Consider the following 24,139-nt stretch of genomic DNA (forward strand, 5'->3'; position numbering starts at 1 on the left):
ATAATTGTTCTTCACGGATTAGAAAATCAGTTCCCGATTGTAATATATCAGGGTAAATTAAAAAAAAAACAATTCGAACGCTAGTAAAATAGCGGACTACACACCCTTGGGCATCGTCGTCGAATTGCCAACATATCGGTTTTTTATAGGATGCACTTTGGAGAGTGTTCCAAGGCTCTTTTCGAACTGATTGAGCCATCTCCATTCCTTTACCGGACTACTAGACGCAGAAAAAAATTTCATCCATACGTTGTTGATATACCCAAAAGTCGAACTAAACGGTTTGACAGCTCGTTTCTGAGAGTCGCCAAGATTTGGAACAACCTGCTTGGGTCTATTTTTCGTGATGAGTTGAACTCTGGAACCTTTAAGAGTAGAGTGAACAGGTTTCTTTTGGATGGCGAGTACCACCTTCGTCTTCATCTACAATTTTCATCAGGTAAGATGGAATACAAACGTCTATTTCATTACAACTATATAAAAAAAGGAATAAAGTCAAAGTTAGTCAAAGTTTTTTTTAATTAAAAAACAAATCGAACAATCGAACTTCTACAAGGAAAATTGAAAAAGGAACTAATTTTAAAATTAAAACATTGGAAAAAGTAGATTGCAGTGACGTCATTATTTTCTTTTGGCTTCTTCTGTGGGCGACAGGTCCATCTGCTCCGAGCTGACTTCGAACTGCGTATCCAACCTGGCATCAAACGCAATTAAACATTAATTTTTGACCACTTTGACACGACTGTTGGCCACATTGGAGTAATTCTCAAGTTCTGTGCTTCACAACACATTTGGCGGTTAATATATATACAGAATGATTAGAAATAGACGTAAAACTGTTATAGGGTTCAAATCATAGCTTATTTTCTAGCCATTAATGAACAGTACAATAAATGGTTTCAAAAATAATTAACGTAATAATAACACAGTAAAACCGCTATCAAAATTATATCTGTCCTTGCAGATTGTTGTGCTGCTAGAAGTTGTTGACTTGTCGCATTCCTATAGAAAAACTAAATTTAAGTAACATATTCTAATGTGAACACTATACGGGGTGATCGGAAATATGTGGGAACAGTAAAGTATTTTACTGATAAATGGACTTTTTCTACCGATTTCCAATCAACCTTTATACTTTGATTATACTATAGATTTATTAAGAGTAAATTTGGCAGAACTTAACCGTTCTTCAAGCCAACCGATATATACATGTAAGTTGTATCCTGAAATTTTCAAAACCTCCGTTCGACATAATTTTCTTTTAAATATTGATCAAAGATAATAAAACAAATTTTACACGCTGAATGTCAATCAAGAAAAAAAATTGTCAAATCAATACTTATCGTAATCTCGATTTTATAATTATTAAAGTAAATGATTATACTTTATTTTGATTTATTTATTTACGCATTTGTTATTTATGTACAATATATAACTATAAAATATACTTAATAATAGACAATTACAAATTTTAATGTTCTGCGTTGTTACAAATACATTTTAACATTTTTATATTGTAATTCAGATCATATGTTTCATTTTTAAAGCAACTTTGTAATTATTTTTCAATATTTAATACACTTATAGAAATACTGTGCACGTATGTTAGTTAATAATGATATATCTTTGTTTATTTTAATGTGTTTATATTGTTGACGTGATTTATGAATAAATATATAAATGAATACACAATATTTATGGTTATCGATTTAAAGAAAAAACATAGCAAGGACTTTTCACATAATCGGCTTATGAATTATTTGAAACTAATGAACCCGAAACGTTCCATCGGCTGGAAGAACGTTTTTAAATCACGTTATGAGTGCGTCACGGCAGTGCGCTTAGCTGATGGAAAAATTAGGGTACAACTACACCAGTGTAACATTTTTTTTTACTTCACTTATAACTTGCGTTTACTTAAAGATTATAGCGCAATTAATAATTATTATTAACTATCACGTGAATGCTTAAAAATGTATTTAACAATTATTAACAAAAAAAAGACACCATAGAGAAAATTATGACATGTACCCAGAAATACATCTACAATTAAAATAAGTAAATAAAAATCAAGAGTTTGTTGTCAGTTCTTCTCAATAGATGGCGCTTAATAAACTAACGTAAACCTAATTGTAAACTGACGATTATAAATTATTATAATGATTTCATGCAATAAAGCTATTTTAATTTTGACTTTGAAAATTATTGTGAAATTAAATAATAAGTTAATATAAAATATTGACAAATTTTTGATTGACACTGTGAGCTACGCAAGAAAAAGACCTATATTTAGCCACTTCACAACACAGAGTGGTACACTTTGTTGCACGACTACTACTGCATGTGCGGAGGTGGCTAAATATTGGTCCTTTTCTTACTTAGGATGGACTTCCGCAAGGTAACGCATGATTCCATTAAATATCTGTGAGCTACCATTGTAAACATATTATTTGGCAAAGTTAGAGTTCAATAAATTCAATTGGGCAGACCAAGCGGATCTCTACGACTCATACTATCTGGTATCAATCAAACTTGAATTTGAAAGCTGTTAACTAAGCATTAGCTGCGTAGCTTGGAAACGCGACACCTCGACAGACGAAACAGATTTTAAATGAGACACTAATATATCAGAGAATATAACATTTTAATAAATTGAAAAAAAAATAAGCAAATTTTTCATATCTCCTCTTTAATGTATTTTTAAAAATGCGCAATTTTAATCCATTATGACATGACCACAAACATCATAGTGTTTTAGGATAAGAGAACTTTAGAAGTAAAGAGACGTTCTCTATCCTAATGTAAACAAAACACTATTATGTACAGTTAACCGCATTGCTGTTCAGTACAAGATGCTTAAATCATTCTTTCACGTCAGCCGACAGATGCCCACTGGAAGGTCTCCCATCAATCTCATCATCAATGACCAGTTTTGCGCTACCCACATCTGAGAGCATCCTGCCAAGCGTCTGCCGTTTCGTGGTCGCCACTTAAAAACCTTTTGGACCCAATCATATCCCCTTGCCTATTCAGCAGCCTTAGTTCTTCTGCAGATATCGCAGCAAAGCTAGCATAGCCTTTTCCATTACATCGATTATTTCGATTTTTTACCGGATTGATACATAACATCAAATTATCGTCTCAATGTAACAACACCTTTACCTAGCAACTAGTTTACGCAATTGTCTCCATTAAACTGTCCCCTACGACCCAATACAGCGACCCCCGCGGGTCCGTCAGCCACTCGGAGCTCGCCCTAATCAGAAACAGGAGCAACATGTCGTGTTCACACCCTACCCTATTCCATTATACTAACGCTCCAATCATTTATGCACGCGGCTGTGTGAGTGAGTCGCGTTCGCATTTACACGACAGCTGTGTGCGTGCGATTGAATTGTCGCACACATGTAAGTAACAAATACATACGCGATCGAAGTAAATGAATAGACACTACGTCTTTACGCATAAATTACATCGAACAATGTTTTGTTTGGATAAAACAAAACTTCTTTTAAACCTATATAACAAACTATTAATATTTAGATATTTTGGATCTTAGCCAAATCTGTTTTTTATCTCCGAACTCAACTCTTTTTATGACTATCAGCGCCATCTATTGACGACGTCCAAACGAGTTAATACAACTACAAGTTGAAAACGGTGTTTTACCCGAAACAAAATATACTGCCGAATTAACAATAAGATATGTGACCACCAAATCCCGTAATGACCACGTGGTTAAACGATCCGAACCTTCAAATAAGAGGCTTGTGCCTAAACAGTAGAAACAATACAAAAGCATTATTGGGCACTCAGAACCAGGCATTTCGCGTTCATCATAAACATCATAACAGTCGTACGATATCTTCTACTGGTCATATGCAAACTCCAAAGATATCCAACAGAACCAGTTGGTCGCTTCCAACCGGTCCTATTGGATTTCTTTGGATATCTTTCTTTAGTTCTCCATCGTCTCCTAGTGACTTTAGAAAGGTCTGTCAACTTTATAGGTAGACGTATGCCACTCTAACCATCAAACTATATCTTTTTTTTAATGGCCATGTTTTTGGTCCTATCGTACCTCCTCTGCCATGGGTGGACAATGACAATATTATCTTAATAATTTTTTCACAAATGATCGGTATTTTTACGCTCTTCTTTTGTCTCAATTTCCTCTAATAGTTCTTCTTTATTCTATCACATTGTCTTTCATTCCTTTCAATATCTTGTTACCTTTCATACATCCTCTCATTCTTCGCCATTCCTCCTTAAGACTCCTATTTTACAATTTTTATTTTATGCTTTTAATTATATCGGTCACATTCTTTTTCATTTATATCACTTTTATCACAGACTGCTTCTCCTTTATTTATTACCCGGCTACTATGTTTCGTTATTTTTTATATTCTATTGTATTTTTCAATTTTTATTTTATGTTTCTGAACAGACTATGTTATAAATCATTTTCATTTGTGTATGTTAAGTTTTAAACGTTTTTACCAATTACGAAACCACATCTTTTTTTCGTCAAGGGTACGCAGGTCGAGAGACCGATGTCTAAGCTGGAAGGTCACGCGGAAACTCGTCAGGGAAATTCTCAAAGGAGTCCCGCCCCCGGGCGAAATGTTAAGACTGCTCCAACGTGAGGTCAAGAGAGATTTTTAAAGAGGGATCTTTATAAACTTTGGATGATGCCGATTTGGGTAAATAAGGGCAATTTGGTATTCACGTTATACTAATTTAACACAAGAAAAAATATGGGAATAACCGGCTTTATTATGTTTAGTGGAAGAGATTTCTTCAAGAGTTACTTATGGCTCACTAACTCACATTTGACCATCATTCAAAATGATTGGTCATAGATGTAAAAGGTTAAATGGGGGTGAATTTATAACTAATTATATGTCAATTAATTAACACATTCGCATCCTAGGACCCTATTAAGGTCTTCCATTTTTTAAATCTACAGCTGAAACCTTTATCCAACTGTGAACATCTTGCAATTTAAATTATAGTGATGATGATTATGATCCAAAATTATTTAAAAATAGTAATAGATACAGTGTAAATACAAAAAATAAAAATAAGCTATGTACTTCTAGTTTACGTCTATAAAAATTAAATAAATCATTTATGGTACAAGGTATACGTATGTACAATAAAATCCACAAACGATTCAAGATCTGCCACTGGAGAGATTTAAAACTGATATTAGAAGCATTTTATTGTAAAAAGTATATTACTCTAAGTATGTTTAATTAAATGTTGTCGATGCTCACTCGGGAAGCTAATTATTATGTTATATGCATTGTTTGCCGCATACGCATTTATCAGCGGGCTGGTGGGCGGTGCACTTTGTTGCACGACTACCACTGCATGTGCGGAAGTGGCTAAATATTGGTCCTTTTCTTAGTAAAGCTAATTATTGTCGCGTACTCTTTATAAAACTATATTTGTAAAGAGCAACTGTTGAGTTTCTCGCCGGCTCTCAAAACTGCCTTCCGAGCTGGTGGTAGCTTATAGCTGGTAGACACAACTATGTCGACATTGTATGTTGACTGACGATTCGAAAATGCTCGTAACAGCTTATTCGAAAAAAAAATTCTTAGATGTTGTATATTAATAAACATAGTGATGATTACTTTTTTTAATCAAGTACCAGTGCAACAATATTCAGGCACTGCGCGAGTTGAACGCCCCCGGTTGCCAAGTACGAATCAATCAAAATTCAACATATGGAGGTCATGAATAAAACGACTCCATTCTTAAACTTGATTCACCCGCGTCCAGCTTCCAGAAACCTCGAACCGGGGTGTCAATGGTACCGGGTGCTTGACCTCCACCCCACGGTCGGTTTCAATGTCCATTCTGACCTGTATAATTTGGCATCGATTATTCGACAATAAGTGTGCATGCCGCATCAATATTTTCCGAGAGACGATCTCCAATTTAAATACATTACTTAAGTAAGGTCCCTCTTATAAATGTTCAGTGGGAATTAGGATGCTGTGGGTTCAATCTCTGATTACCATGGCAAAGCATTCATATTTTAAACATTTATACTCAATCCGTGGTGCACGCTATATCAGGCTGTCTGGTATCCGCAAAAGAAAGACATGGGAGTGAAGTGGAGCCGAAGGAACGGGTTCAAAGCGTCACCAGTGGCACCTCAAATTCCTAGATAATTGCATGAAAGATGTCAAGGAAGTTATAAACAAGAAAAAGTGCAAAACGATAAAGGCTAAAAAATAATAATAAAAACAGAAATAAGGATATTTAAATTGTAAAATAAAGGATTGTGAACAAAAGGAAGAGAACAAAAGAAAATGTGATGAATGAAAGAGGATGTATAAAAGGATAGCAATAGAAATTGTAAAGGATCAGGAAGAATAAAGAAAATAAAATGGTAATAAAGAAAAAAATTATTACGAAATTCAGTCCTTGTCCCAAATACGATAAAAGGAAAGAGAGGTCTCTAATAACGGGATCCATAAAAACATTTGCACTAGCTATCTTTCAATGGAATTTAGTTTTTGTTTTTATACTTATTGAGTCTTCGTTGCTTCCTCGTTCTAATTAGGTAATTAATTGACGACTTGACCACGTGGTTCCCTTTTATGTGGCCACGCATATTTTCTGGCTTAACTGAAAGATGGCGTCACTACAAAGCACGCAGTGCATTCATTTGACATACGTCATTTTGCTCATCTGACGTTTAAAACTACGAACACAAGTCGAGTCCGATAAAAACTAGCATCTTTGTTTTATCGTTTAGGATGATATCGCGTTTTGTGCCTGAAAAAAAAACATTAGTGGCAGTCATTGCTTTTATTATTTAATGAAAAGTGTTTTTAAAGTCATCATATGTTTAAAGAAACATATGGCGAACACGCGCTACATCGATTAGAACACGTGAGACATAGTGTCGACAACTTTAAAGTGGTGACTAAAATGTTAATGACTTTGGAATTAAAGACAGAAAATCCGAAAACGAGAAACTGCTTGAGTTATTAGATGATGACCCACCCTAACGGCAATTATCAGAAACATTACGTCTATCACAAGAAAAATCACCAGATATTTATTAGCAAATGGTAAGATCAATAAACTCGCTAAATGGGTTCCATACAATTTGATTGAACGTCAAATGGAAAATCGCAGTTCACTAGTGAAATGCTTCCTCAACGCCACCGGGACGGGAGACTAGAAATGGATTTATTTCGAAAACCTGAAGCAGAAAAAGCAAAGGCACAAGGCAAAGCCGTTCCATCAACACCAAGGCTAAATTCGGCAAGAAAACCATGCTTTATATCTGTTAAAACCGGAGCGGCATTTTGTATTATAAGCTCTTGAAACCCGGCGAAACCCTTAATAGACAACTCTATCACCAACAAAAGATTAATTTTACCAAATATTAATCGAAAGACGAACAGGATAGGCCAGAAGACATGGCAAAGTGATTTTGTTACACAACAATCCGTCGTCTCATACAATGACAGTGAAAAACACCTTCAGTCTTCACGTCTTCAAAGGGTGCGCTCAAAGAACGAGGGTTTTATCATTATCATCATATCAGCCATAAAACATAATTCGATAGACATAAGGCCAACCTCAAGAGAATGGAAGAGGACAAAGTTGCCTTACTGGTACGCAATAAGGAGCGTCGCCAGATCTTTCTGGATTTCTGTATAAAGGTTATAAGAACAGTAATAAAGGTAATAAACACAAATAAAAGTGATAAAAATTCCAATCTGTGATTTTAAAATGGTAACAGACTTAATTTGTGAAATAGTATAACAATTAAGAATTAAGAAAAACAAAATGAAGATAAATTTAAAAATCAAAGGAATGAAGTAATAAAATGAACGAATATAAATGTAGAATCCAGGAGATATGAAAGTGAGATGATGTATGTGTGTATGGAAAAGAATGAAAGATAATGCAAAGTGAAGGAAAGAAAACGAATGAAATTAGGAAGGATGTAAGATGAGAATGAATATAAAAGATTACGTGAAAAAATATTAAGGTACAAAGATCTCTGCTCAAACATGGTAATGGAGTACAAGAGGCTCCAAAGACGGGGCCATAAAAAAGCCTCCCTCATGGATTTCCCACAGGACCTGTCTTCTGACGACTACAACTGTGTGGTCTATCCTCCTTGCTAGAAGACGTTTGTCGCTTGCCAGTCCGTGGTGTCCACTCGCTCTGTTTCTCTGCGGCCTGGCTTTTATTCTATGATTTCACCATTCATGGTTCGATTTCGTAGAGAAATCCAAGTCCACGTCTTGAGCGACTGTGAACTTAGGAATAAGGCAGAGAGTCGGAGACCGCGTTTCAATGCCGTTTTCGCTGGTTTATTAACATTGATAAAATTGTAACTCATTTTTTCACTAAGAGAGGTTAAGAAGGATTTCAGGAGTATCTAAACTCAACCGCTCCCATATACATATATACGTACATATATGCAGACCGGGAAATCAGAATTGCTAATAATTTTGCGTCACATCAAAACATGGTAATCAATGATAAAGATATTATAAGTAATACATCTAACGCCTTGTTACACAAAGCACCTACTTACATTTCAGCGGCCTGCCGTATTAGAATCCGGGCATTATGCGGATTCTTGGAGAGCACATTTGCAAGTCACCTTCATATTAACCGGTCACCCACCGGTGCAGCGTGACGCCATAGCGATCAGATCGTTCACTCGCATCCAAAGGACAAACGCGTGGAGTTAATACAGAATACGTCGCGAGTACTTTACGAAAAAAACAGACTCGGCTTGTAAAATCAGAGTTTACATTATTGCTTCACGGCGCAGTAACTTGGAACGGTAAGAAAGAGAACGAATGCGTATTGATGCATTGGAAATGTAGTGCTGAAGAAGCACATGATACTTCCAAGTGAAAATTCAACTTTACGTGGTCCAACTACAGAGAACCCATACGGATCCGAGATCCGTGGTCACTTATGATAGGCTCTAGATCCAGATAGCAATTTTTTTTATGACCCCCGCTATTGGGGGCCTCTCGTACCCCTATTTGTGGTGGGATAGGGACTTCATTAGCATTTAATTTTTTCTCATTATCTTTTATTTTCTCTCTCTTCTTTCATTCTTCACATTCTCTTTCGGTCCGTTTTCTATCTTTCATGCTACATTTGTACTTTCTTACCCTTTTGCTCTGTTCGTCTATCATTCTTCCCTTTTTCTTTTTACATGTCACGATTAGTATTTTTATTTTACATTGTTACTTATTCTATAATTATTTTCTATCACAGCTTTGTTTCTATTTACATTTTTAATCTATTTATCTTTTTATACTCTGTTAGCTTTATTTCTTTCTATCGTTTTTTTGGCGATCTCTTTACAAAGGGATATGAATGCCTGTTTGTCATCTCCGCCTATCAGGGAGGGTATTGTCTCCTCCCTGATTTCAACGCCAGAACCCAGATAGCAATGGAGAGGCAGTGCTTCCGGAAAAGAACCAAGATCACCGACGTAGCTCAAAGAATTGTTCGTCTGAATTGGCAGTGGGCGGGGCGGGGTATATCACTCGTGCAACCGATGGCCGAAAGGTTCTCGAGTGGCGACCACGAGCCGGCAGACGCTGCTTGGGTAGGCCTCTCTGGCTGGAAAGACGACATAGTTAAGATCGCGCGTAGTTGCAGGCAGCGCAGGACTGGTAATCTTGGCGATCTCTGGAGCAAGTAGGCCTCAGCCGTGGGCGTCCATCGGCTGATAAGAAGAAGAATGCTAATGCTCTTTAATAATAATAAAAACGTGTTTATTACCGATCTACTATTTTCATTACATGCGCTATAGAATATAAGTTTTATAAGTAATTAAGAAAAGGACCAATATTTAGCCACTTCCGCACATCCGGCATCTTCAGGAGCTATGTTACACCGCTCCTGAAGATGCCCCGTGGAGGGGTGAAACACGTGTTGAGCGATTTGGTGGTGGCGGTTTTGTGATTCGCATTGTTTGCCGCATGCGTATTTATCAGCGGGCTGGCGGGCGGTGCATTTCATTGCACGACTACCACTGCATGTGCGGAAGTGGCTAAATATTGATCCTTTTCTTACTTAGGATGGACTTCCGCGAAGTAACGCCTGATTCCATTAAATTTTATAAGTAAATTAATATGTTTTTTAATAAATTAATTTATTTTATTCAGTACCTCTGATTTGAATCTATTTTCGGATAAAGGTCTCCTCCGGCATAAATTTTGCAATATTGCTGGTGATATTGCATTGAATGTTCTGATCTAGGGAGTCGGTTGTTTTATTATTCTAGAAGTTTTAGTTGTTTTTTCAATTTTTTTTTTAATCTCTCGTGGACCAGCAGGCTTGGGAGATACTATTATATCTTTATGTGTATTGTTTCGTTTTGATTTCCGATGCAGCTCTGAAAAGCCTAACGTAACTAATTTTTTTTATTAAACGAAGGTACAGTTTCGCTATTCATACTTATTCATTGGCCATCTAATTGTACATAATACCGGGAAACACCCTACCTTTTCATTTCTGGGGAATACCCTCCACTTTAAAGTTCTAACAAGGTTATATGGTATCCTTACTACAGATGCCCCTAGATTTAGTATAGCACTTCTTGAGGTACACATAACTAATGACTGTGGATTAACATTTATTTTTTCGGAATTAGACCGGTGTATAACAAAGTTTCTCACCGGTGTTACATGGCAAGCATGGTACAACAGGACAAATGTAAGTACAAAGGACCTAATGTAAGCCTCTGCGGAACCTCAAAATTTTTCTGACCCTCAGCAACCGGGTTTTGAATTCCTCGTTCAAATAATATCTATTGTATTAAAGGTCTTCGTTTTGACTACTTGTGAAATTAATGAGTCCATGGGACATTTTAATACATGTCGGAATAACTTTCGCTTTAATGTATTTAATGTTTATTTTTACGAGTATTGTATTTCCAATTTAAACCTCTTAAATATCATATTACAAGCGATCTCGCTTAGCAGAGTATGTTATTTTATAATTTAAATACCACTCAGGACGTATATAATGATTGCAATTAACTTGGATGTAAAATTAAAAATAATTGCTCCAATTACTAACATGATACACGAAACTTAAACTCACGGTGAATATTACGAAAAATAACTGCAATGTTGCCAACATATCAAAATCAATGTTTACGTTCCCTTACAAATTTTCAACTAGCTCTTCGTGACTGATATCGAAGTCACTTATTTTTAGTCACTTTAATTTTCTGACAGTGCATGAAAATATATTTTATAATCTATATTTATCAAATAAAACAAAAATAAAAGTTTACTATCCGTGCAAGATATTCAATAAAATATTAAAAGAAGACCTTCGGAATTCACTCGACGCTAGGATTGTCAGGCAAGACAATTTATAAAATGTAAAAATGTATTTTGCAATTTAAAACGCCCAAGGCCCCCGCGGAGTCAACGTACGCCCGCCCAAATTGAATTCAGAACGCCCGCCACGAAGTTGGATTTAAAATAGTTTTTTTTCTCAAAATACCTGGCACTATTCAAATTCACGACACCGGGCTTAGATAAAAAAAATGTATTAAAATTTATGACCAATAAACTTGATAGTTTAAAACATTGGTAATAATTTAAATATATTTTGATATACATAAAATATACAGGTGTTCTGATAAACGAACTCGCAGCTTATCTCTTAGTCGTAGTCAACCCGCGTTAAGAATAGTAAAAGCTTAGTCAATCTGCTTACCCAGGTCCTTTGACCAGAACATAGTAAATAAGAGGCATCGGTTTTTTTTTTAAAGTTAATTTTACAGACCATAGACAAAGGCATAATAAACATGTCTTCATTCCCAGTGCTAACTTTATGCACATACATTTATTACTATTCTTGTACACGTAGGTAAGTTTATTATACTTTTTTTCTTTCTTTCTCCTGTTATTGTACACCTCTCGTTGACTCCCTATCTTAGGATGACAGGACCGTGTATTTTTCAATTTAATCATTTCTTTAGCTATTTCTTTTGTTTAATTGTCCTCTTCCATCACAATTTCTTTCGTACTTTTTTCATTCTTTTCCTTTTTCCATACATCACCTCACTCTTTTTTCGTAAATCTCCATTGTATCGTTACAATTCTTCCTTGTTATAATTTCTTTGATCTACTTTGTTTATTACTTTATTTATCACATTTTCGACTTGTTAATTTTTTTTTCTGTAATAAAATTTTGCCTATATACATTAGACATATGTTCGGACTATATTTTCATTTGGTTATTATATGTTCACCATATTATATATATGGTACTTCACTTCGGGTCTCATTTGCAAACTGGCAGTCACCCAGTGATGGTCGCCCCATGAAGAGGATTATCCTCTGGATTTCTCTTAGAGATTGAATTAGGAATTAGGAGATCCGAAGACGCAAGTGGCAGATATAGCCCAAAGGATCGGCAAGTTAAAATGGCTGTGAGCGACACAGTGAACAAAATAAACGGCTGCTGAGGCCTTAGGGTTCTCCTATCCAAGGTGGGCTGACGTCGAAAGACTCTGGGTGCAAAACACTTCTAATCCATCTAATTATAAGTCTGTGGGGGAGATCCAACTTCAGCAGCTCGTCTGACAGTTGAAATGATAATAATGATGATGACGAAATGTGTTTGAACTAGCGCCATCTATCGTTACAGCAGAGTACTAACCGGCTGAGTGAAGATAGCTACAAGTCTGCTACGCGCGTAGTCCGCGATTAACTTCACTTCTCTCACTCTTTCAGTTTCATTTCCATTGTTTCTAAACGTAACATTCTACCTACTTACTTGAGACGGAAAATTCGTGCCCTCACTACATCTTATTGTTGATTTTTAATTCCTTTAAATGAACGTTGTCGAAGTTTAAATAACCCATTAAAGACAATCCCTGGCTGTTCTACTACCTACACGATAATTAGCACAGAGCTAACAAAATTATAGTCGTAATTTTCCTTTACCAATCTTTTTTGTTTTGTTTGGAAATATTGTTCGGAAGTTTTTATATGATGATAAAAACTTCCGACGTCCTTCAGACGATGGACGCCCACTGCAAAGCATAGGCCTCCCCCAAAGGTCGTGATGACCAGCCCTGCGCTGCCCATGACTGCACCCAATGACTTCCCGTGACCATAACTAAGTAGTCAGTTCACCTAGCGGGAGGCCTACCCATGCGGCGTCTACCAACTCGAGGTCGTCACTGAGTAACCTTTCGGCTCCAGCAACCCGTGCCCCTCCCACTGCCACTTGAGACCAGCAGTTCTTTGACCTATGTTGGTAACCTCGGTAGTGATAACTAATAAATATAAATAAAAAAACAAATAATTACACCCAAAACAATTAGATTCGTAGTCAATTAACCATAATTAACTAACAAATGACTGCAAATAAACAAACTGAACACACAAAACTACAGAACAAAAGTCGCAAAGAGATATTAATGAACACGGAACAATGATTAGGTTTACGCTCCGCGAAGCTCGCGCCCGAAACAAAAGAAACGTCATATGTATGACGCGCGCGACGAACGGGGACAGGCGGCCGCCATCCATCATGGATATTACAAAGGCTTTTAGCGGCACAAAAGAGCGTCAACCCTTCCGCCTGTATTTTGTTCTTAACGGCGTCGGAGTCGCTCCCTATTAATTGCAAATGCCCATTCCCGTGCCATAGTTCGCACCAGCAGCGACTGAATATATAGACACTCGAATGAAGACATGTTTTTTTTTTATTTAGGTTCACAAACTATCCTTCCACTAGTTTTTTTTATTTGGCTCCCGCTATTGGGAGCCTCTCGTACCCCTGTTTTGTTTGGGACAGGGACTTTATTTACAAATAATTTTTTCATGGTTTTATCTTTATTCTACACTCACTTTCATTCTTCTCAATTCCTTTTATTCTTTCCTTTTATCCTTCACAATATCTTGCAATTTTTTTTGTTCTTTCATTCCTTTTTGCTTTAATCGCCTTCCTTTTCTCATCTTTTTTACTCTTAGGTGGCTAGGTACAATTTCATTTCTAATCTTTATTTTATTCTTACATTTCTATCATTATCTTTTGATATTACAGATTTGTTTAGATTAGACTTTTTTCTTTTACATGTGTTTTAAATGCACATACATTTTAGTTAAAGTTTTCCTATTTGGTTTTATTATTTTTTATTGCATTGCCTTCCACTAGTTGGACCCACCATAGTCACGATCACAGGAAGTAACTGCATCCAGTCAGCGTAGAAGCGGTCATCATGAAGATCCTTAGGAAAGGCCAATACCTTGCAGTTGACATCTATCGACTATGATGACGAATATCAAATAAAAAATAGTGCGCAATATTTTCTATATCCTCCCCCTTAGATAAAAGGTGGGTGAAGAAAAACTACGACAATAATTTCGTGATCATCAATTCAGCCTTCAGACGAGCTGCAGGAAATATGCCTCCCTTGCAGGTTTCTAGTTTGACCAGCTGGAAGCGGCTTGCAATCAGGATTGCGGCGATGTTTAGAGAAAGCCAGTACAGTGGGCACGTATGGGATATTACAATAACTGTAAGAAACAATAGTTTAAACTAATAAAACTATTTTCCGTGACGTTGGACATTAAAACAGCGAGCCTGTCTAATCTTATTGTATGTGTATTAAAAAAAATATTCAAATTCGACCAGCTGATTTTAATTACATGTCCGCATAGACAATTTGGTGCCGAAACCCGGGATATATCACAAAGGCGTTATTCAAATTAAAGAATCATTCAAACAAAAAAATTATACATTACATTAAAATCAATTTTCCCCGTGCAATGCATAAGGTCAATAAAAACACTCGAAATGCATAATGCATTGAAATAATACAAGTTTATTTTTTTCAACTCTCTCTGAAACGTTATAACATTGATATGAATTCTTTATAATACTAAAAGCGGTCGAAGACAAAGAAATAAGTCCGGGTCAACGCCCCTTTGTAAAGTCCTTTTTTCCCTATACCGGGTCAACGCTACCTTTGACAACCGTCGCATTGTTATTTTGCACGTGTTTATATTCTATACCATACTCTATCGTTCCCACTAGTCTTTCATAGTTTTGTTCGCGGTGAATGAATTAGAATGCTTGAACAATTATTATTACGCACGAATGAATGTTAACCTGTTTTTTTAATAGTGGAGTTTATACAGAGCGATTAAAGTATTCAAAGAAGATAATAAAACATTAAACTTTTGAAAAAACGCGGGATAACACTCTGGTAAAACTTGTCAATACAAAAAATCTCGTTGAGAAATTTCTTTGTCTAGAATTACACATGTTGTATGAAGGGGCAAGCAGTATTGAAAGACATTGTTCTATCGCTTCTCACATTAGAAAGTGACGTAAATGATGGTACATGTGAACACTATGGAAAGATTTCGAAGACAAAAGAACAAAGGGCTTTGCAACTTGATACCACAATATTTATTTCAAAAAAAATATTTCTTTATTTAGATAGGAAAGAACATTACAGTTGTTATATTTAGATGTGCATACTTTTTAGTTAAATCTGTCACTATGACAGATGACATATGTCAATTCAAATAACTGAATATGTCAAATTTTGAGGTTAGGGGAAATAGATTAGTATGTGTTTTAATTTCAAAAGACAGATATTATTCCTTTATTTAGTTATAGACTAAATAACTGAGCGGCTCAGCCGTAAATGCCTGAGACATGCGATCACAGGTTGCGATTTCGATTCTCGGTGTATCTCATATAATTCGCACTTTGTGCATTAATTATATTGGTCTGCCACAGCTCACAGACAAGTTTTCACAGAATGGACAGCAGCGACTTCTGCATGCTATAATACCACACTGTAATCGCCAACCTACCTGCCAAGCGTGGCGATTATATTATATCATCCTATATATATTTTTGAGTGAGGCCTATGGTTTTCAGTAAGCGTTTATAGACTGAAACGTATATATTTTATACTTACATATGTCATATATATTATACAGATTTTTTTTTGTGACAAAATATCACCGTTTACTTCAGCGACAGCCCAGTTTCCATTGGACGAGGCTGACCGCTAAAAATCCTTAAATTAAATCTATTATTTGGTAACTGAACACGATGGCTTTTGTAAAAGCCTTAACACAGGCCATTAGATAAAAATTATACAGAACTGAGACGCAAAGGCACCTCAAAAGGGGATTTCGGCTTTGACAGTAACTGAACTTAACGCGACAAAATAAGTAAAAGGTTTAACAGTCGTTGTGGCTAATCCATCTCATATATATTAGCTAATACGATACGTAAGGTGAAGCATCTGACGTGGATTTTGTTTTAGTTTATTGGCTCGCGGTATTTCGGATCCGCGAGCCCTGAGCCCGATGAAGCTGTAAAAGCCAAAACGGCTAACAGCGCGCATCAACATTCGAATATAGCCATAGTCCATCTCATAAAACATACCTCAAGTTCCTCAGACGGCAGTCGGAGATAATGCTGAGCCGAGATCTGGATTCAGACGACAGTGGAGGCAGACTCCCTCTCGAACGTGTTAGCGCACTGGGAAGGAATATATCCTTAATTAAAGTTTGCATTAATTTCCAGGTCATGGTAAAGCTTAATCTAGAATCTGTTTACATGGATTCCGTATAAAATGTCGTTATTGTCCTTAAGTTTCATGCATAACTAAAATCAAATAACTTTAATCATAAATTTCCCATTATTAATCAATTTATGCCAATATCAGGAATTTTTACCAGAAGCCCTTTCATCCTACCGCATGTTTCGTCAAGTTGAGTGGAATACGGTTCAAGTTCAAGTGACCACGGGTTACGAGGGATTCTCCGAGTACCTATATAGGTTCAAATTCAGGGAGAGTCCCCCGTGCATCTGTGATCCTGGTGTGGACGTGACCGTGGTGCACCTGATCACCGGCTGTCCCGTGTTTGTCGCGGTGAGAGCAGAATAGTAATCTCGGATAACAGAGAAGATAGAGAAAGAGAACATCGCCTCTCTGGGGAGAAAACAGAATTATCGCTAGAGCTTTTCAGAATTCTGGAAGAAGATAATAGGAAAAACAGTAAAATCAATAAAAAAGAACGCAAATAATGATTACATACAAGAATGATACAATACCTGATAGTAGAAATGTAAATTAAGTGCGATATGGATAGTAAGAAAATAAATAAGAATTAATAATAAATGAATTTTTAACACAAATGATAAAAATAATAAACATAAAATTGTAGAACTCTGAAGGGAAGGCGATGTATGAAAAGGAATGAAAGATATTGTGAATGAAATTATAGGAAAGAATGAATGACATTGATAAGAACAAATAATCAATATGAAAATGAAAACAAAATGAAAAAAATTATATGTAAATATAGACCCTGTCCACCCATGGCAAGGATTAAATGAGATGCTCCAATAACGAAGCAATTAAAAAGTTTCAACTTATGACTTATAATAACTTAAATTATGTGCAATAACTTTTTTAATACCCATGGTCCTCTTTGGTATTTGAAAATAACAAAGATTTTTCCTGCGTGTCACAGAAGGCTTTAGTGCCGTGACGTGTAAGGGATGAGGAGAGTAAAGTGCGCTTGTATTCGAGTGGTAGGAGATACCTGGAGCAAGGCTGCTGGGGCGGTCGGCGCGTGCGTGAGGTCTTCGCTGACACGTCCCCGCTGCCGCCAGCTCCACCGCCAGCAATTGCACTGCCAACAGTGCTACGTCGACGCATGCGAGACGACGCCTTCTTCTCCACGGAGTCCTTGTTATAAACACTCCAATGATTACACCATCAGTTTACATAGCGGCCTAAAAGTTCCTAAAATTTACAATCATATTCAAGATAAATCAAAAGCCGATCATGTCATTGTGGGATTCTTCTCAGGACCTGGGGCCAGGTCCTGGAGGTAATAACAACATGAATGTGTGTATTCATTCAAGCTTAGCTAACATTTACACCGATTTAAAAGTACGAAAACAATGGTCAATCAGAAATATTCAATCAATGACAAATCTAGAAGTATTACAGAGCGCTTTCTTTTGCCCGATGTATATAAAGAATTATATTTCTGTGGGATTTCCCTTTTCAATGCGTCGCTGACGATGATTCCTATAGCAGAATCCTTTGTGGAAAACTATAATTTTACCTGGAATTTTTTTCGATCTAGAACTAGAGGGGGCCCTGCCCTTTATATTACAAAGCTCTAAGTCTCCCTTGGAAACTTTATCTCGGGTTGTGACGTAACATGCAATATTAATGGCAGATTTGAAAATCGCCGACTACTTAGATCACCTAGTCGGGCGCTTAATAAAGTGTCCGCAAGGGCCCTTGGAAGAGGATCTTAGCTTGGGTTACCTAATAGGCGTTTAGCATTACGACTCAGAGGGCCTAATAGGCCTGAACCTGGATTTGATCGGTTGCTGGTGAAACGTCATAAGAAAGATTTTAGAGGAATATGAAAATAATTTTTATTTTTACAAATCGGTACAACTAATAATGTTTTTGGAGGCGAAAGCTTCTGGAATGGCCAGCGTTTGGTGGACCGTCGACATAGTTAAGTTCGGGGGAATTCGCTGGATTTGAGCAATGGAAAACCAGTCATTGAAACAATCTTTAGGGGCGGATTTCTCCTTGCCTTATTGGCTGATGTGTTTGTAAACACGCAAATATATGTATATTGCAAGTAATACATGTGGTGAATCTCCTTTCAGCGTCTTCTCGCTGCCATAGTCCGTCACTTTCTGCAGAACCTCGCTCTCGGCAGCCATATTGTCCTCGTATGCTGTATTCGCGCTGCCCTGTGACGAAACCATACAAATAATCATTCCAAACCATACATAGATCATAGATCAGTTTCTAGTCACATATATTTAAGTCATTTTCCACTATAGATTAATTATAGTGTTACACTTGTGAATAGCCAGCCTAAATCAAATTTATTCGAATTTCAAAACTGCATTCCTAAACTGAATATTGTTAGGGCGTGGTTAAAAATAAACAAAACATCAATTATTAAAAAAAAAACAGTTAACTTCATTCTAGTTTTAAATAGTTCACGATTTAAAATAAGTATTGCAAACAATAACTTATGACGTGAACAAAAAAAAATGTTCGGAAATATTAAATGTAATTGTAAAAACAAAGGCACCGACGCTAAAGTCTGTGGAATACGGATTCTACTTAAAAATAATAAAATACAAAGTGTTGAAGGCTTCGAAATCGGGTCAAATCGAGTTTTTTTTCCTAAAGGCCATTTCATTTCCAATATCTATCATAAAAAGTCGTCACCGTTACAGAATATTTTTACCAGTTCTTGTTTAACAAAATTATTTTTCAATTTATTCTATGATAATTCGGATGCATTACGGGAGTGAATTATAAAACCAAAAAAAATTATAGAGGTTAGAAAAATTCATGTTCAAGTTTTTCTTTATTTATAATGTTAACCTTATATATATTGCAATTTTTCTTACATTTAATTATATTGTAATGCAAAAGGACATTGTACATACATATATTATAACAGAATGATCATAGCACGCTGTATAGTCAGTTAAAAAAATCCTTTACACAGGAGTTTATTGTAAACAAAAAACACAGCATGAAACCTCAGAAAATGGCTCAGCAATACAACATGCGGCAGACGTTGTCGCAAACTTTTAATATTTTAATGCAAGCGTCATGACATATTGGTTTTTAAATAAGTTGAGATCTTACATCGCTTGGGCTGAAGCTTTATGAAGTTACGAGGAACGATATCTCCAACGAGACCTAAGTTTGGGATATCACTTATTACGTGTTGAACATTTCTATTCAAAGGAAGAAAAGGACCAATATTTAGCCACTTCCGCAAATGCAGTAGTAGCCATGCAACAAAGTGCACCGCCCGCCAGCCCGCTGATAAATGCGTATGCGACAAACAATGCCATCACACAACTGCCACCGCCAAACTACTCAACACGTGTTTCACCCCTCCACGGGCCATCTTCAGGAGTTATGTTACACCGATTAGAGCCAAACACAAAGAGAGACTCTGTGTTTGGCACTAATCGGTGTACTCTCGGTGTACACTTTGTTGCACGACTACTAGAGCATGTGCGGAAGTGGCTAAATATTGGTCCTTTTCTTACTTAGGGTGGACTTCCGCAAGGTAACGCCTGCTTCCATTAAATATTTCTATTCAAGGATGACAGTGAACCGAATTTGGACTTTTGGCGCGGTAAGGATAGAATACCAGAAAATATTCAACACAGCCTAGCGGACTTAGCCAGGCCAAGTAATAAAAAGCAGATGGCCGATGAAGCCTTAAGTTCCTGAAGTGGAGACGTTCATCTAAAAGGCAGATAGACGAGCGTGTGAAGGCTTAGAAGATGTTGAGTTTAGGCCGTTTGCAACCGACCCTATTGGAAGCCTGCGTTCAGCAGTAGATAATGATGAATATAGAAGAAATTCAAATTTGGAATTTGTATTTCTTCTATATTCTTTGATTAATAATTAAAATAACAACAATCTCTCATTACAATAACATGACGAACAGCTCTTACATAATCCCGTGATCCGTCCACTTCGCTGCTGACTCTCTCGTCTCCTTCTATCACTATGTTCACTTTACCGGGAAACCTGTTCATAAATTTCACAGACATTTTTATAATTCCTCCCGAGTTTCATCACCAAAAGGTGATTTGAGATGAATTATATGACATAGCCACTACCGTGTAACGGTAAAGGCGGACATTGTGAACAAAATGGCATGTACCACGGACAAACGTACGAAATATCAAACTCAAATTGGCTATATGCCCTATATATAATACCTATTCTCCTCTAGACCAGTGTTAACTAACGAGAAGCCTACGTTTCTCAGGAGGACAATTTGATTATTTAGGAGGAATTTGAAAGTGTATTCGACACGAGCTTAACCCTTTCGCTTTGATATAAAAATTATGTAACTTACATAGGAGGGCGTAAGAGTCTTAGAAAGGCTAAGGTGCTCATAGCAGAGGCTAAGAGGTTCCCTTGTCCGTCGAGCAATAAAACCTTTAGGCTGTATAATAGTGTCAGTCATGCGGTAGTAATATGACGTCACACGAACTCGTGTGTGTATTACACAGACGAGACTCAATACGATCGCAAGGTTCATCGACGTGTTAAATACGGTAACCGCGCACATACTGGCGCGCAACCTGAGGATGCCAATACGGAGTAGGAATGAGGAAGCGGTCGCACGAAACGTAAGATTAAATACTGGACATTGCTAGGACGTCGTAAAAATAGATTAAGAGACTTAGTAAACACTGTACCAGATGGGTTGACAAACGCAGTGTGGAATTAAGGTAAGCAGAGGACGCTGCTGTGCATCATCTGGAAAGTTGTTTGTGAACAGTGGCAATCCCGTATAATTAATGCATAAAGTGTGAATTATATAAAACTGTATCCCGGGAATCGAACCCGCGAACTATGATCGCAAATCTTAATCCGCTGCACTACCGGTGGTCTACAGGATCAGGCGTTACCTCGCGGAAGTCCATCCTAAGTAAGAAAAGGACCAATATTTAGCCACTTCCGCACATGCAATGGTAGTCGTGCAATAAAATGCACCGCCTGCCAGCCCGCTGATAAATGCTGAGAGATACTGTCAGACACTTGACTCTGTGTTTGGCACTAATCGATGTAACGTAACTCCTGAAGATGTGGAAGGGTGAAACACGTGTTGAGTGATTTGGCGATGGCGATTGTGTGATTTGCATTGTTTGCCGCATACGCAATTATCAGCGGGCTGGCGGGCGGTGCATTTTAATTATATGTTCATCATTTATTATAATATAACATACCAGCATTCACGTGGTATCTCCTCTATTTTTGGATATTCCAGAGATGACGAACTAAAGCATTCAGGTAGACTTTCCCTCGTCTCATCCTCCATGACTTCCAGACGCTGCCGGCAGAAGGTGTCGCGAGGCGAAGGCGTTGGAGGATCATCAGGCAACCAAGAAGCTTCGCGTTTTGGAATAAAGCACTCCGGGGCAGCACTTACATCCTCACCAGGATCATGTCGATAGAAATACCTTTACAATTATGCATATATTTATAATTAGGGCCATTGAACATGTATCCAATTTACATGCAAGACCAGCTTCGACAATAGATGTTATTAACTAAATCCACAAGGACATGATGACATTGTTAAGGTGATCAAAATGCTGAATGCAGGCCGCTTCAAACAACTATTGAAAATATTAAAGAGATCCACGTTCAGAAGTGGACGTTCGACGACTGAAATGATGAAGATGATGGTGATTAGCTAAAAAGGGTACTAAATCATCGGTTTACGCCATCGTTATCATCTAGATTAGGTCATTTTGTGTAGAATTCTGCAAAAATGGATAACAATAAGAATCCATAAATAAAAATAAAAAAACAAGAATAATTAAAATAATAAGTACAATATTGATAGTAAGTAAATAAATAAGAATAAAATAATTGTTAAACAAATAATAAAAATAATAAACGTAAAATTGTAGAACACTAGATGGAAGACGAAGGATGGGAGGCGATGTATGGAAAGGAATGAAAGATATTGTGAATGAAATTAGAAGAAAGAATGAATGATATTGAGAAGAACAAAAGATGAGTATGGAAATGAAAACAAAATGAAAAAAAACATATGTAAATATAGACTCTATACACTCATAAAAGGGGTTGAACGTGAAGACCTAATACCGGAGAAAAAAGTCTTTGTGGTTTAAGCAATTAGAATATCAGAATTCTACGTCCCAGACGACTGTCTTTTCGGCAGTAGGCAAAATTGTCTTTTATTATTCCAAAAAAAATCAACGTAAATAAAAATTAGCAAAACAAAATGCTAGCCAGAGCTGTAACTAACTATCCTTGATTTCCGACGGAGAGATGTTTGTGTGTATTTTTGATGTAAAATTGTAAATGTTTCCAAAAATTATTAAAATAAATTGTGGTTCTCCTAAGCACCATGATAATTTTTACTGTTGTAGCAATAATTGAAATATCACAATCCTTATAACATCTATATAAAAAGCCAAATTATGCACGAAGCATTATCATACCAGCCGGTAGACACCCTCTCTTAGGCTTGTTCAAAAGACCGCTACTATGACTGATCTTGCGCGGCTCGCGAAAATTAAAAAAAAAAAACGTATAAGGCATACCAATCGATAATTTTCATCCAAGCTTTGACAGCGCAGTGCACAGTGAATGAAACGTTCTGTCTCTCCATGTACCGCATATAAATAATGGCTAAAGCTGAATCGACAATTTCTTCTCGTATATCAAATATAACCAAATCATTCTCCTCTTTCTCTAGAATTTGGGCCCTGCACAAATATATAATGGGTATATAAAAACCAGATATAGAAATTACAAACATAGAGTAAACAACAGTTTACCAAATTCTCTCCGGAACATCCTTTGGTAATACGGTGATAAACTTTGGATCCTCGAATACGTTGAGCTTTTTCCCCCTTCTCGATAAAGTATACTTACTTCTACTAAAAGAAAACCTGCCTATAGTAGATCTATTCATATTTTTATTGACATTTGTTTAAGACCTTTAACAGACATAAATCATCATTTGAAAGACATTTTAATTACATCGAGAGACCTTTTTTAAAAACTTTTACAGATAATGTATGTATTTCATAAAATTGCCCAAAATGTGCAATTGATCAAAATTTAAAAAAAAACTACCACCGCTCTCATTACTTATTAAAATTAATTAATTAATTTGAAGAGGACATATGAATGGGTCGGCATTTTTACAACTTGTAGGTTTTTTTTTAAAGACGAACCAGGAAGTATATAGTATTAAATATTTTATAAGTTGTAATAAAAGTCATTTTTATGTCTTTGTAAATTTTTGCACACCAGAGATCAAAATTTAACCAACTTACCCAATAACGTTCTGGTATTTGCTTATATACTACCCATAATCTGTGCACTTACCAAAATTAGATTTATTTTTATCAAAATTAGATAACTGTATCAGAATGTTCGTGTCATAAAAAGCTCGTTAGAGATACCGGCGCATATTTCTGGAATAACATAAAATACGGTTATTCGATTAAAAAGCATGGCCGGAAATAACATTAGCTATGGATT

The 24,139-nt window shown here is 36.5% G+C and overlaps 1 protein-coding gene across 1 annotated transcript; it reads right to left on the reverse strand.

The window, feature by feature from the left end:
- Nucleotides 1–621: 621 nt before the first annotated feature.
- On the reverse strand, nucleotides 622–23,564 carry LOC137918966 (uncharacterized). The gene is made up of 8 exons (XM_068761922.1): nucleotides 23,428–23,564; nucleotides 23,191–23,355; nucleotides 21,841–22,074; nucleotides 20,554–20,629; nucleotides 18,700–18,807; nucleotides 17,625–17,770; nucleotides 16,459–16,554; nucleotides 622–694 (listed from the first exon to the last, which is right to left on the reverse strand). Exons 1-8 carry the CDS (start codon nucleotides 23,562–23,564, stop codon nucleotides 622–624), a joined length of 1,035 nt encoding a protein of 344 aa, XP_068618023.1.
- Between the last annotated feature and the right edge of the window lie 575 nt (nucleotides 23,565–24,139).

The sequence above is a fragment of the Battus philenor genome, unplaced genomic scaffold, assembly GCF_028537555.1.
Source record: "Battus philenor isolate CCGP_79_NKW_IND1 unplaced genomic scaffold, ilBatPhil1.0.hap1 SCAF_15, whole genome shotgun sequence".
In the NCBI taxonomy this organism is placed as follows: Eukaryota; Metazoa; Arthropoda; class Insecta; order Lepidoptera; family Papilionidae; genus Battus; species Battus philenor.

Bases quoted from the DNA above. Each gene is read 5' to 3' on its own strand.
- LOC137918966 (XM_068761922.1), bottom strand. From the start codon at position 23,564: ATGAATAGATCTACTATAGGCAGGTTTTCTTTTAGTAGAAGTAAGTAT. The intron at 16,555-17,624 runs GTATCTCCTACC...ATTCCTTCCCAG, and splicing joins CCCCAGCAGCCTTGCTCCAG to TGCGCTAACACGTTCGAGAG. The intron at 695-16,458 runs GTATGTTTTATG...GTTTGATGCCAG, and splicing joins TGCCGTCTGAGGAACTTGAG to GTTGGATACGCAGTTCGAAG.